This window comes from Chlamydotis macqueenii, chromosome 12, assembly GCF_036417535.1.
Source record: "Chlamydotis macqueenii isolate bChlMac1 chromosome 12, bChlMac1.mat, whole genome shotgun sequence".
Taxonomy (NCBI): domain Eukaryota; kingdom Metazoa; phylum Chordata; class Aves; order Otidiformes; family Otididae; genus Chlamydotis; species Chlamydotis macqueenii.
This window is the reverse complement of record NC_141567.1, coordinates 16,242,808-16,256,767: the sequence shown is the minus strand read 5'-3', so window position 1 is coordinate 16,256,767 and position 13,960 is coordinate 16,242,808. Positions and strand designations below refer to the sequence as shown.

At 43.4% G+C, this 13,960-nt stretch overlaps 1 protein-coding gene across 1 annotated transcript in view; it reads left to right on the top strand.

Moving 5' to 3' along the window:
- The window catches only part of NPTN (neuroplastin), a 72,604-nt gene that overhangs the window by 57,011 nt on the left and 1,633 nt on the right, over positions 1-13,960 (top strand). The window contains exons 7-9 of the mRNA XM_086757561.1: positions 1,432-1,565; positions 3,089-3,362; positions 13,457-13,478. Coding sequence (XP_086613687.1) covers positions 1,432-1,565; positions 3,089-3,362; positions 13,457-13,478 — 430 coding nt within the window. The remainder of the gene's footprint in view (positions 1-1,431; positions 1,566-3,088; positions 3,363-13,456; positions 13,479-13,960) is intronic.

Sequence of the window (13,960 nt, the reverse complement as noted above, 5' to 3'; positions counted from 1 at the left end):
TGATTTTTCTGTTGTTCAGAAGCTTATTTTAATTCTGCCTCTAATCAGCTGCATTACTGTCTGAAAAGAATCTTGCAAGAGTAACGCGTAGGATGCTTTCTGCATTTGAAAAGCCGTTGCCTTTGAAAGACGATAATTCCTTTAGTGCTTAAACTTGCCGAATGCTTTCCCCGAAGAGTTACGATGTAATTTTTGGGAAGGGCAGGTTCAGCTGATGTTGTCTGGTTGCACAAGATGTTTTGCTTGTTTGCTCGTTGTGACTGATGACAACTGTGAAATCTGCTTAATTCTTTTGGCTTGCAGCTGCAGATGAGCTGTCGCAAACATGTGCTCTCTCTCTATACCTGTATATAAGGGTTGCTAGCAAAGGGAACTCTCCTTGAATAGAGCCTTGTAATAAATTCCAGTGCCTGGGGCTGTTTCCTAGAGCACTCAGATTGGACTTTGACTGGATTAACAGATCAGTGTCCTGCGATCACACAGCAGGCCACGTGTGCCGTAATTAGCAAGCTAGAAAGCGAATGGGCTTTAAAGGTGGTCAGCGCAGCACCAAAGCCATCTGCTTAAGTGAAGGTTCAGCTCAGGCACTTCATTGATCCATTGTAATCTCTCGTGAGGTATTAGTCTGCAGCGGGCTGCTGTGACAAGTGTGGCAAGCAGCAGTCACATTTTTTTGTAGGTAAATTAATTCAGAAAACCCTCTGCTGATATTCAGGTCTATGTTTTGCTTGTGGTTGCCCAGCTTCACCTGCAGCCCCCCTTGGAATACATGTATTTGTGGGCAGGCTGAATGAAACGATTCTGTGTTGGAGGGATTTTGACTTGTGCTGCATTACAGATACCCAGCGGTACCCAGGAGTAGTGTCGCTGTCAGGTATAACGAGCGTAAAGTGTAACAAGTCACAGCCGGTCTGTGGACCAAATCTGAAATCATGCAATGAAAAATACCTTAATTCAGCTTTCAGAAATTCACGTTAAGACAGCATCAGTTCAGAGTCCTGACGTGATGGGCAAGTTGTTACCAGACTCTGAGAGCTCTGTTTCGAAGCTGAAGGTACTGCTGAGCCACAGGGACCTCCTGAGCGGTGGGGAGGGAGACATGGATGTTTCTCACTTCCATGCACTGGGAACGGCTGGGCCATCTTAGTTTTGTAGGTTTGTGGTAAACAACTCAAGTCTGATATTGAGATTTCTGCCTTGTCCCTCAATTTGTCTGGGAAAGCAAGCCTTAAGGATATTCTTGTAGATCTTCAGTTGAGATGCTGCTTGCAGAGACATGGGAGTCACAATTTAAGATGGGCCCAGTGGGGGAAAGATAACAGCTTTCAGGGAACTTGCCGCTTATTTTCTGTTCAAATTCTCAGACCTTGAAATAGCGCTCTCTTTACTAAGTAGCTTGTAAACAAAGGGGTTTTTTGTTTTGTTTCACAGCTACTCCTGACATCACTGGCCACAAGAGAAGTGAAAATAAGAATGAGGGGCAGGAGGCACTCATGTACTGCAAGTCTGTGGGCTTCCCACATCCTGAGTGGGTGTGGCGCAAGAAGGTCAATGGAGTATTTGAGGTAAGAAAATGGGCGTATTGGACATGTATCAATCTGCTGAAACCCCCAGCAGGGAAGGAAATGAGCACCTTGGTTTTAGGGATATATTATTTAGTGCCTTAAGACTTCTCAAAATGCAGTTCCTCAAAAGTCTGATACAGTAGCGAGCAAAGCTGAAATTTTCCCGCAGCAGTAAGTATAAAATGGATGTTTATTTTGTTACTGTGTGAACAGAGTTGCTCATTGCATTGCTGCTGGGCAAAGTTATGAACTGTCCAGAAGGATATGATGTTCAGGGTATCTGCTACAAATTGCAAAATGTGAGTTATGAAACATGATTTAAGAATGTATTTGGTTATAAATTTCTCAAACTGTTTTCCAGTTTTACTGGTTGAGCTCACAAGACTTAATATGAGGATGTGGCAGTGATACTTACTAGTGTTTAAGTGATCATATTTTTTCTATGTGGCAACTGATCTAGTGAGCAAAACAACTTGCCCAGCAATTGGAATAGCAGAAGAGAAAGCTGGAGGCTGCTAAATCCCCAGCCCATCATTTTTACATTGCTGTATGACTTGCCAGAGAGGTAGTTATTTGATTGATAGATTAAGAAAAAATGTTAAGCAAATAATAGTATGGGTTGATTGCTCGCTGTTAAGTGCGAGCTTACATCTTTAAGGGACAGTGGTGTGTGAGTGACTTACCAAGCACTGTGAGTCATCGGAGTCCTCTGTGGTGGTGTGCAGATTTCCCTTCACACTGTCTTTCTGGTGAAATTGTTTGATAAATTCATCCAGGATTAACTTTCAGGAAGATAAAACATCCATGCTGTGTCAAAGTTTTGCCCCTTTTAAATTCTTTAAACGTAAGTAACTCTGGAAGTCTTCTTTTCAAATGTGGAAGGAATATGGTGGCTTGAATACCAGTTTCTCTAAATATTCCTGAAGTCAGTGGCTTAGGCTGCCTTGCCCACAAATTTTGAGAGCAGAGCGTTTTTCTTTTAAAAACATGGCCAAGGCAAAATTTTATGAAGGCTGTCGTACCTGAAATAGTTAGAAAACTCTACCTAATGCAGTGTAGAGTAATCTTAACTGGTAGTGCTTTTTCTTTTTTCTCCCCTCTACATTGAAATAGTTTTGTCCCCTGCTAGGGAATGTATCCTCTCTCCTGTTACGTGTCTCATCTGCTTAGACCAACCTGTTTCATCTTATTGCTGTGAACTGGTGAGTGGAGCGTGACAGTTTCTTTTGCAACAAAAGGCTGAGAACACGGTAACTTACATGATCACAACCACTGGCATTTCATGGCTGATGCTGTTAAAGTTGAATACAAATACAGCTTGTCAGTCGAGTTGTTTTGTTGTTGTTTTGAGTGAGAGACACAGAATAAACACTGGCAGCGGGCTTTTCTGTTGTGTTGAGGAACCAGCCTCTTTGCAAGAATCCCTCAAATCTCTGCTAGTTGCTGTGATGTAAATACGAAAAGGCACCAGAACTTACTAAAGCCCTTACTCTTTTCCTCTTTCACCTTTCTCCTTTTATCAGGACATCAACAACTCCTCTGGCAGATTCTTTATTTCAAATAAAGACAACTACACTGAGCTCAGCATCACAAACCTACAGATAAACGAGGATCCTGGCGAGTACCAGTGCAACGCAACCAACCAGGTCGGCTCTGTCTCAGTGACAACCATCCTCCGTGTCCGCAGCCACTTGGCTCCCCTCTGGCCCTTTTTGGGGATCTTGGCAGAAATCGTTATCCTCGTTGTCATCATAGTTGTTTATGAGAAAAGAAAGCGGCCGGATGAAGTCCCAGACGGTAAGTGTGCTCAAAGCCACTTGTAAGGAGGGAGGAAAAAAAAAGGCAAAGTGAACTTGTGGAAGCAGAACGGAGTGGGGCTTGCTGGCAGGAATATCGGCAGCCCAGTTCATTCAGCTCTGAGCTCTTTGCTTTCTCATCTGCCCCCTCTCCCAACATTAACCCCAGCAAGCGCAGAGTCCAGGTGTTGTGCAAAGCCCTAACGCTGGATTTCCCAAAGATCTCAGACTGTGGGGTGGGAGGGCAATTATTGCAATATCTTTAAAGCTTTTGTTGCGCTAGGAGTCTAGTGCTCCTGTCTCTTTCCTGCTGTAGTAGCCCTGAGAAATCCTGCACGTCAGCCCTAAGGAGCGCAGGGCAGCACAGGGCGAGAGCCGGAAACGCTCTAATCTGTGATGGCACTCCCTCTTCCATGTGGCGTCTGGATTGGACATTGGGCAGGTTTTGTAAGGAAACATTATGCTTAAAGGGACTGGGACAGCAGAGATGCTTCAAAAATAAAACATGTTTTTAATGTTAAAAGAGTAGGAGTAGGGTTCTTATTTTGGTGTGTAGCTGAATTTGTATTTAAGGAATGCTCTGGAATCTTTATCTTACTGTAATAGCCACTGAGTTATATTTTCTAAAGATTAGGTTTTTATTATCAGGTTTGATGGTAGCACAAATTAGTTAAACCATGTTTGGTATACAAAAAAGTAGTAACTGTTTCATCTTTGAGCTGCTTCTGCATGCTTTCCTCTTTAAAAGATGGAGGAAAGGGCAGTTGGAGGCTAAAATGAGTATTTGAAAGAACCGCATCGAGGAACAGGCTTTATTGTGACACCTAGCTGCTTACTGCAGTGTTGATCAAGAAAACTTATCCAAGAAATCCTTGTGAGAAGCAGCTGGTATGCCATCATGCTGTAGGAACACGATGCATCCATGTAATGGATGGAGGGTGGAGGAGGTGGAGGGCAACGTGCTGAATCCGCACCGGAAGCACTGAGCCGTTAATGTTTTCCTGGGATGGACAAGGCCTCTAGCATGGTGGATAACTTCCAAAGGCCGCTGTGATGTAGCTTGTGCTGCACAAGGGATTGATAACAACGCAGCAAGATGTTTGCCTTTGAGGTGGAAGTATAGGTGCTGAAACAGAGATCTGCTTGTGAAGTTTGGGCAAAACCAACTTCACAGTTTCTGAGCTGTATTTCAGGGAATTAAAAAAAAAACAAACAAAAAACCCAAAACCAACTTATGAAACAGACAATAAGTGTTAATACTTTGAGAATGGCTGAGGCTTGGATCACTTCTGTAGCAGATCAAAATGTCTTACTTAGTGCATACCTAGAGGAAACTAGCTTTTGATCTTAACCACTTCAGTAGCACTTACTAACTGCTTACAGAGCATGCGTTGAGACTGCTCTAGGTGTGTATCCAGCAAAACTTAAACTCTGTAGTGCATGTTCCTCTGCATAACTAACAGCTTCACAGTGGCTAAGGGGTTTATACTGCCAGCAGTTTGTCCTCAAAGTGGCTCTCAACCAGCCCAGAAAACTTTGAAAAAGACAATTTAAATGTTCTCTTGCTCGTCTCCAATATTGCCGTGCCATGTCGGCCTAACTTTGATGTCAGGATGGCCAGGGAGAATCTCACCTCTTTGGTGGCTGTTCACAGTTCCCTGCCTTTCAGAATTTCATTTGAAGTTTCCCAAGGACCAAAACAAGGTGTTAGATTGTAATTTGATATGTAAACATTCATTGCAAACAGCCTCAAATGGACTTAATCCAATAGAAACTGGCTTTGACTTGACCAGATCGCAGTGCAGCCACCACGTTAGTGCGATTAGGCACACGTTGGAGGTGAAGCATTCACTACCTGTTTGTTTCAAAGGCTGAAGTTTTCCTCGCTGGTCTGGCCACTCTTCAGGTGCCTGAGGGATCCAGGCTCATCATCTCTGATGGAGGTGTCCATGATAATGAGCCACGTAACTGAGGTTACTAAATTTGCTTGCTCGATCTGCTGTTGTTTTAAAGGCAGCTAAGCTTGAGTCCTGGAGAGTGATGCACCTTTGGTGGACAAATGTGGTTTTCCCTGTCCACTTCCTTGGAGGACAAAATCCGTATCACAGCCAATATCTGTGTATTAGGTTTGCCTGGATGAAGAGACACAATGGGCCTATCATTGTCTCAACTAAATGCCAACTTGAGTCCTACATTCGCTTGGATACTCTCGCACTTTCTGTGATGGCATTTGAAGCTTTCTGTGATATTCTGGTGGGAAACGCCCTATAAGCAGGGGCATTTTACAAATGCCTATGTGAGAAATCATTGGTAGTCTGCTGATTTCCACACTTGGGTGTTTTACTTAGGTTATTCTTAATGTTATTATTTTAAATACATAGTTCTGAAATGCCAAAGTTAATGTTTTAATGCAATGGTGTGCTTATTTGGAATTTAAACTCTGCTTCCAAAATTGTACATCCACCTCCGCATGCTGCAGCGAGCTGTAGCGGATAACATCAATGAGCTTGTAGCTGAGCCAGCAACTCATGCAGCTATTAGTCTAAACACCATATTACTTAATATAAATATTTTTTGGCAACAGCTGTGGTCTCTCTCAACTGTCAGCTGGTTTTCAGATTTATTTTTTTTTTAGTATTGTTTTTGATGTGTTAAGCTTTAAGGTTGTGGTTGTGCCAGATCTCCGTATGAAGCTGCTGCAGCAATGATTTTTCTTAGTGCCATCTTGCTTACAGGGGGGAAAATCTGGTAGCCTCAGCAGCAGAGTAACCTCCCTGCCCCTTCTTGCGGAGATGTGAATTTTGTCCTTGGACTACTCCCAGTTTTTCCTTAGACACTGAGATTCCTTCGTATTCCCGCCCATCACCCCTCTCCCCATCTTCCCGTGGTGGAATAACTCTGGACCTTCCTTAGCCACCAGGTTTCCCTGAAGTTCTTCCTTTGCTCTGGCACAGGAGGAAGAAGCAGCTAAAAAAACCCCGCGGAGGATGGATGGCTGTTCTGCATCTTTCTTTGGGCCGCTGCCTAGTGGATGGTTATCGTTCGGCTTGGCACGTCCTCCCGCTGCGGGCTGCTTATTCCTGCAGATAAGGTGTCTGCTAGCAGTAAACAGCCTAAATGTTGGGGTGCAAGCCTTGTACCTGTAGTGTCTCCCCTCTGCAATGCTGCGGGGTGGCCCGTGGGGTGCCATAGATCCCACCTTAGGGAAGAGATGTCGTCCCTGTTCAGTGAGGCTTCTTTCCCTGTGAGAATCCTCCGATGTGCTGGCTGACGTCTGTCCTGCTGAGAGGATCTCAGGAGTGAGGATTTCTGCATAGACCTCTTGCAAAGCTGTCTTATTCAGGAGGCTTTAAGGATATCTTTAAAAGTTAGTTCTGGGGAAGAAAAAGTGATGCTAAACGTAGTAACTTCCCCCTCTGTACAGAAAAATCAAAGCCTTTCTGGAGCTGAAGGATCTGTTGAATTGACAGTCTAGAAGTACACCTGCAGCCAGTGCAGAGCCTGGCTGGTAACAGTGTAGGATGAAGTGCAGTTCAGCTGCATTTATCACGGGTCTTGCTGGGAGATGCTGGTGCCCATGCTGAGCTCTCACCTGAGGCAGTGCCCAGGTGATGTCGTTTCTAAAGCTTGGCTTAGTTAAGCCTGCACAAGTTACATGCAGCCCTTCGGGGTGTGCTGTGTCCATCCCCTCGGACAAAACCAGCCCAAGCTGAAAGCTGGAGCAGGATTGCTCCAGACTCCACTAAGAACAGGCACACTTAATTTGAGTGCTTTTATCTTTCTCTATGAGCCTGCCTTCACGGAGATGCAGCCTTCCAGAAACTGCTCGTCTTGCTGCTCTCTTTTTTTGGAGAAGTGTATCAAACTATTTGGCGATTCCATGTCTCCAAAGAATCACTCAACTCTGTGTAGCTTAAGGTAGTGAGACAGCATGTCCTGGGGGTCGCCTGATCCACCCTGACTGGTGAAGAACTGGTTTTAGAGGAATATGATGTGTCTTAGATGTATAACCCTTTGGCAAACCTGATCAGTGACTTCCCTGCTTTTATTTGCAGTGCACTTGTATACACACAACTTCATAGAAAAGTGAGTGGTCTTACAGCTGCCTCAGCCTAAGTTAAAAAATAAGTAAGGCTTGAGGGCTGCACCTTTTTGGCAAGTCTAAGAAGTTCCAAAAAAGACTTTCGATAACTGATGCCGAACAAAAGCACCCAGTTACTAAGTGGGGGATGTGACTGTTTGGAGAGAAACATTATCTCTGTCCTGGAAGGTGTCTGGGATGCTTTCCAAAGTGCTTGGGAACTCTACCCGGCCAGCCTAAATCAAGCCAATTGAATTTCCTTTCCCTTTCCGTCATCTCCATGTTCCACAGGCTAAAAATTACCTGTTTTAGCGTGCCAGCTAGCTCATTTGTTGGCGGGCGGGTAGAGTGACAGATAACCTGGTTAAATTTGGAGCAGTTCTTCTCGATTTACTGTTTAGCTGCAGAGTGAGGCAGCTTAGGTTTCAGAGTTTGGGGGTACAAAGGGCTGTGTGTTACAGGACACTTCCAATGTATCTGCTGGCCTCACGAAAGGTGTTGCCTCCATCTAGACACGCTGCCATGCTGGAAGGGCGAGGACACGCCTTTAACTTTGGCATTTCCTGACTGCAGGTTTTTTTTTTTTTTTTTTTGCATGGACCTTGCTTTTTGTGTTTAGTTGAATTGCTTCTTGTGCCACGGAACAGGGCTGCTTAGTAGCTCCTTTGCTACTATTTCCTCCTTCATGTAATTCAGATTCGAGAGTTTAGTCTTGGTTTTTTTTCCTGCTGCTGTATAGCAGAAAAAGCAACTTTGCACTCATGAAATCTGTGTTTCCACAAGAAATGGTGCGAGGGTGGCATTAGCGGGTGCCCAGGGCAGGTTCTCGGTGTCGTGCCTGTGGATTAGGGGCATTTTCATCCTCCTGCGTGGGGAGGTGACCACAGTGAGTACCTCCAGTAACCTGCCCGCAGGTGTGAGCCCCTTGTATCCAAATTATGTGCTGGAAGGAGGAAGGGAGGGCAGATGGTGCTTGAATTTTTGCATCCTTTCAAAAGGAGAGTTTTGACTTGCTTTACACGTGGTAAAGCAACATACGGATCACGTACCTTTTTCCAGAGAGCGGCTAGGTTTTGTACAATCAAGAGCAGGTGAATAACGTGCAGCTTCCAGTGGCTTTTGGTGATGAAAGCTGCATGAACGTGGCATGTCAAGGCCAGAGACGCTGGCGCATCACTGCATGTATGGTGGGAAGCAGTTTCAGCAGGGGACTGCTGATGCATTTTGCTTAGAATGCAAGCTGCTTGGACTTCCCTTGCCAGTAAAAGGAAGCAAATAGCTTTTTATTCCTCTGTGGTATAGCTTAAGCTGCTTATTTTTGATAGACTGTGGTAGCAATCAGCCATTGTGACCTGAATGTAGTATATCAAAGATTCCTAAATAAGGTGTTTTTTCTGTTGTTGTTGGACCAAATAGCCTAAAATTAGCAAAGACACTGTTTTAAAGGGTGTGTTCTGGGGTAAGTAGAAAGTAAAAACTTCTTGGCTACATTCCCCCATAGGAATGTAAACAGTTTTTACTTTAAAATCCACATTCTACATGATCTTTAGCTCAAAGCCATGAGGTGACTGGGTTATAACATGTCCTTTCTCATTCTTCCCTTCTCATTTCTCAGCTTAATACAAAGACTGCCCATAAATGTTTTTCTGCTCCGGCTCTGCAGAAGCTCCATCCATATCCCCACATTCTTTCTAATACTCTTTTTTTTTTTCTTGACTTTCCCTGTTCCTGCTATTACTGTAAGTAATTTAAAGAACAAAGTGTTTTCACTGAATTGTTTACCTTGTAACAAATTAATTATGGGGTGGGTTTGTTTTTTGTTTTTTGGTTTTTTTTCCCTATTACCCACACCTTTCTCTCCCACATTTAAAATTCATTAAGGGGAGAAAATTGTCAGAGAGGCACATTGTGAGAGTGTGTACCTATCAACTATGCATAACAGCGAGCATCATTGTGGTAATCGAATAGCCTGGCTCCCCTGGGCCTTTATATACTAATTTGTTACGTGCTACTATAGGATCAGAATTCCTCCAGTCTAACGTAAGTAATCTTGGCCAGAGAGTCTCCGTTTCCAGTACGCTTGTGCCTTCATTCCATTTCAGAGCAACTGCTTTATTTTTATTGGTTTGCTTTATGGAGCAAGACAAGCGTCTCCATTCACCTCTTCTTTCCCCCTCCCTCCAAAATATTCCTGTTAGTGAAGCCAAAGAAAAGAGCATTGCTCTGAACCTGACGCGTGTCGTGGTGGTAAATGCCACCTTCAAATTTTTGTGTGCAGCCTGAGCCCTAAATGGTTAACGGAGGTTGTAACGCTGGTGTCCCTGTGAGAAGGTATCACAGTCCTGCGGGGCTGTGGACTGTTTTGAGTGCTCAGTGTGGAGCCTTCCAAATGTTTTATGAGTTAAACACAGAAAAATTTATTTAAAAATTTAGTTTTTCCAATTTGGGCAAACACATCTGAATTCTTATAAATGCTCTTCTTAAAAGTTGTCAAGCCACTGTCAAATTTTCTCTTCCCAAAAAGCAAAATCTTAATCTTTTAAATATAAAAATTCCCCAGCAGTCTCTGTAATAGTTCCAACAAATTGCTTTGCAGACTGTAGAAGCTGTGTTACAACACAGGACCCTGCTGCTGCCACAGAGGCTGGCTTTTCCTTTTGAGCTTTGGAACAGAAACCGAACACAAGTGTTTGCCTGCTTGGGCGTGTATTCCAATAACGCTCCAGTTCATTACTGATCTGTAAAGGCAGGTCTGACGGTTGCCACCTGCCAGTAGAAGAACAGCTGGTCCTGACTTCTCTTTGCGTAGACTTTTTTGCAAGTTTTAGAGCACAAGCAGAAGCCTAGAGTCCCTCTAGATGCAAAAAAAAAAAAAAAAAGCATGAGCAGAAACATAGAGTGCCTTTGGGTGCAAAAATTTGAATCTTAATGCTGGAAGTACCTGCTTTGTTTTTAACTTCCACCAGTCACAAGAGGCTACAGAAAATTAATTTGATATTAAAAATAAATACTGCAATCTTCCAAAGGAGGTAAAAGTAACTAACATCTAAAATGCCTTATTAATTAAGGCTGAAAGTAAAGGGAGAGGGGCACAAAACACAGCCCCCTCAGACTGCTGGAGCACGAATTGCATCCAAGACAGCTAATACAGGTGGAGGAGCTGAAGCAAATCTGTTTGTCATCACCTTCAGTTGCAATGTCCAGATGTTTTTGCCTGGAAGGATTGATTACACATGCTATGTGATGCATTAAACACAGCAGCAATCCCACCTTTTCAGTTCGGAAATGAGCTATTTCAGGGCTACACTGAGCAGACAATCGCTGTACCCACAAGAAAGGCTTGGCTCCTTGGGGTTTTTTTAATCTTGTTTTCTCCAAAGAATGGGGTTTTTGGAGTATGCAGATCCCCTCTGAATTCAAAGGCAAACTCCTGCAAAAGGGAGGGGTTTAGTGTGGTGAATTATAAAATTACAGCTCACCTGGCAGCGCTTTGGGAGCGGAATGGAATGAAGCGGCGTACTGCGAGGATGTTCTCTGTGGCCATGGATTTCACATGCTAGTAGAGACAGTTGGTTACTAGAGCAGGGCTTCTGGCATAAAGGTTTTGAGTTATATTGATACTTGTCGGTTACTATGACTTCTTTTTTTTTTTTTTTTTTTTTTTCCCCCCTTCAATTGCATCATACCCTTAAAAAAATGGTGGTAAGTGAGAGATCTGCATGCTTTGGAGTTTGTTTAATCTCCGCTTCAGTCTATACAATGCACAAGTCATAATGTTAACACTTTTTCTTAAAACTTCTTCATTCACCTTCACAACTAATTTGGATTTCAGTTTGCTGTTTTTAATCTTTATTTAGTCTAATTTTGTACTTATTTTTCTGTTGTTCTGTTGCCCCCTGATTTCGCTAAGGTTTCGGTCTTTGTCTGTACTGTACTGGGGCTGCTTTTCCAGCAGTTACATGGCTGACCAGGATAGCAACGCAGAGAGGAATTCTCCTTGGTCTTCTTTAAAGGTTATAGATGGGAAAGGGGCGACCGGTGGTGATCCACCCTATAATCCTAAGTATTCCAGTAGGCATTTTTGTTTGATCTTTGTTAGGAAGACACCCAATGGCAGCCTCTGTAAATGTGAAGCTTTTTTTTTTTTTTTAACACACAAACCTACTTATCTGAAATAGGCATCTAAATATTTTAACAGAGAAGGAAAATGGTTATTTTATAGCGAGAGAGAGCTTGTATCTTAATGGTGCAGTCTGATATTTCTGAAGTCCAGCAAAACAAACTCTCAAAGATGTCGATGATGCTTGTTAGAAAGCAGAGATAAGCGAGTCTTGAAGCAGAGTGGCATGGGTAGCAGTGCTCATCGGGGGGTGGGGGCACTGAGGGCTTGCTGTCTGTCCGAGGCTCTTCCCAGCCAGCGTGCGGAGTACGTAGCGCAGCTGCTTTAAGATCTTTTGTGAATCAGAAGATGCTTGTGGAAGGAAGTTCTAGATCTACTCCACTGTGCTTTGTGTTTCAGTACCTGATGTGTCTCTGTATATCTCCACTGTATATACAACAGCACATTGATGTCTGGTTGTCCTTACTAGTCCTAGTTCTCTCTGTATCTTGTCCGATAGTGTACTGTTGCTGGTAATGGACTTCTGTGGACACTGGTGTGTCGCTAGTATGTTATTTTGGCTGTAAAGCTCTTGGTTTGTGGTTAGTTCTTTATTTTTTTGAAATATTTTTTTTGTTCCGGTCACTGTCTGTGCTAGCGGTGGCTTTGCCTATCCGTTGCCTTGAAGGTACAGGTGGAGTAATGTCCCCTCTGACCGACATTACTCCTAGCGTGTGCTCATGTGGATGCCTACACTGTTAAGACTGTAATTTCCATAACTGCTTCATGTGCACTAAGCACCCTTGTGGAATCCTGCTGAGAGTTTCTTAAAGACTTCCGTGAAAAACCCCTCTAGCGTGAGGTGGGAACGGCAACTGCTGAGTGCCAAAACCAGCAGGTCCTGAATTGGTCCCCACAAAATACTTCTACAGGAGCATTAACTTTCTGGATTGGTTTTTGTACTGCTTTTTAAATGCACTTCTGTCTTCTGTACTGCAGCTTGGAAGCAAAATAAGGTGTTTTATAATTTAAAACAAAACAAAAAAAAAACCAAAAAAACCCACGTTCAATTGGTCATGAAAGAGCTAATGCGAAACATTACTCATTGGCAGATTTTTTCCAATTCTTTTTTGGGAATAGTTTTGCCAAGAGACACAGGCAGAACAATGCCGTCAGTCTTCTGCAGCTGAAGTCTGTTGTGTCTGGCAGTATTAAAAAGCCCCTAATTTCTCCCGGTGTGTTGAGCCCTGTGCTCGGTGGGAGGCACGCACAATGCCTGCTGTTCTCCTGGGGACTACCTTTGGATACTTGAATTGAGCATTGCACCTTCAGCCCCCTCCTAACGTGATCTGTTCTAATTAGGCATTGAGAAAAACGGAATACGTAAAGGCTGTATCATCCGTGGGGGAAGATGAGCACATGGTGTATATACCCTGTTGTGTATATACCAACAGTTACCCATCAGCAGTTGAAGAACGGCTTAAAAAAATACATATATATATATATATATATATAAAAAAAAAATCAATGCAAGAAAACAACCAGCAGGATTTTACAACTGAAACGTTGGTTTGTCTTCTCATCTATTTTTTATGAGATTGAACCACTGGAACTTGGGGACAAGATGAGTCTGACCATATTGCAACAATCTGTCCGCTACAGTTGCAGTTCTTCATGACAAGCATTCAAAGTGTTAACTAAAACCATTGAAGCAACATACCTGTCATTAAAACTTGAACCCAGAAAAATAACTCCATGAACCTTTGCACTACCGAGTGGAATGGCCTTTAATGCTGTAGATAGATCGGGTTGCTGTTTGCAGTTCAGCCGGGGTTACAGTAGAAAGACTGACTCTTTTTTTTTTTTCTTTCCTTTCCTCGTCTTTCCCTGGATCGCGTTGGAATTCTTGCTGCAGATGATGAACCAGCTGGGCCAATGTAAGTGCACTTTCAGAATAAAATATCACTGAGCTTAAGCTGAGGGGTTATGGGGTTCAGGATACGTGAGACCCATGTTAGGTGTGACATCATTACTAACGGTCATGGACCCTTCGGTTTGTTGTTTGTTAGCACTGGAGTAAAGAAAAGTGGTGTATCTGCCAGGTCCTTGCTAGAAAAATACTGCTGAAAGAGTTACAGACGAGTATTTGGGCTGAATTGACATGCGGTTCTCTGTGACTGCCTGGGGTAGCAGATTTGATGGTTTTTACAAATACCATAAGCTTGGCAAAGTTGGAGGGGAGGAAGCTTCTGTTGTAAAAAGGAAGCAGTAAAACTGGAAGTGGAATGCCCGATGGAGGGGTTGAATTGCACTGGGCAGGAAGGGGACAACGTCCAGCCTGAAAGCCCTGTTGTCTTTAGGCACTTGAGTTAAGGGAAGGAAGAATGAAATGCTGTTTCACTTCCTGTGTACAAAGACC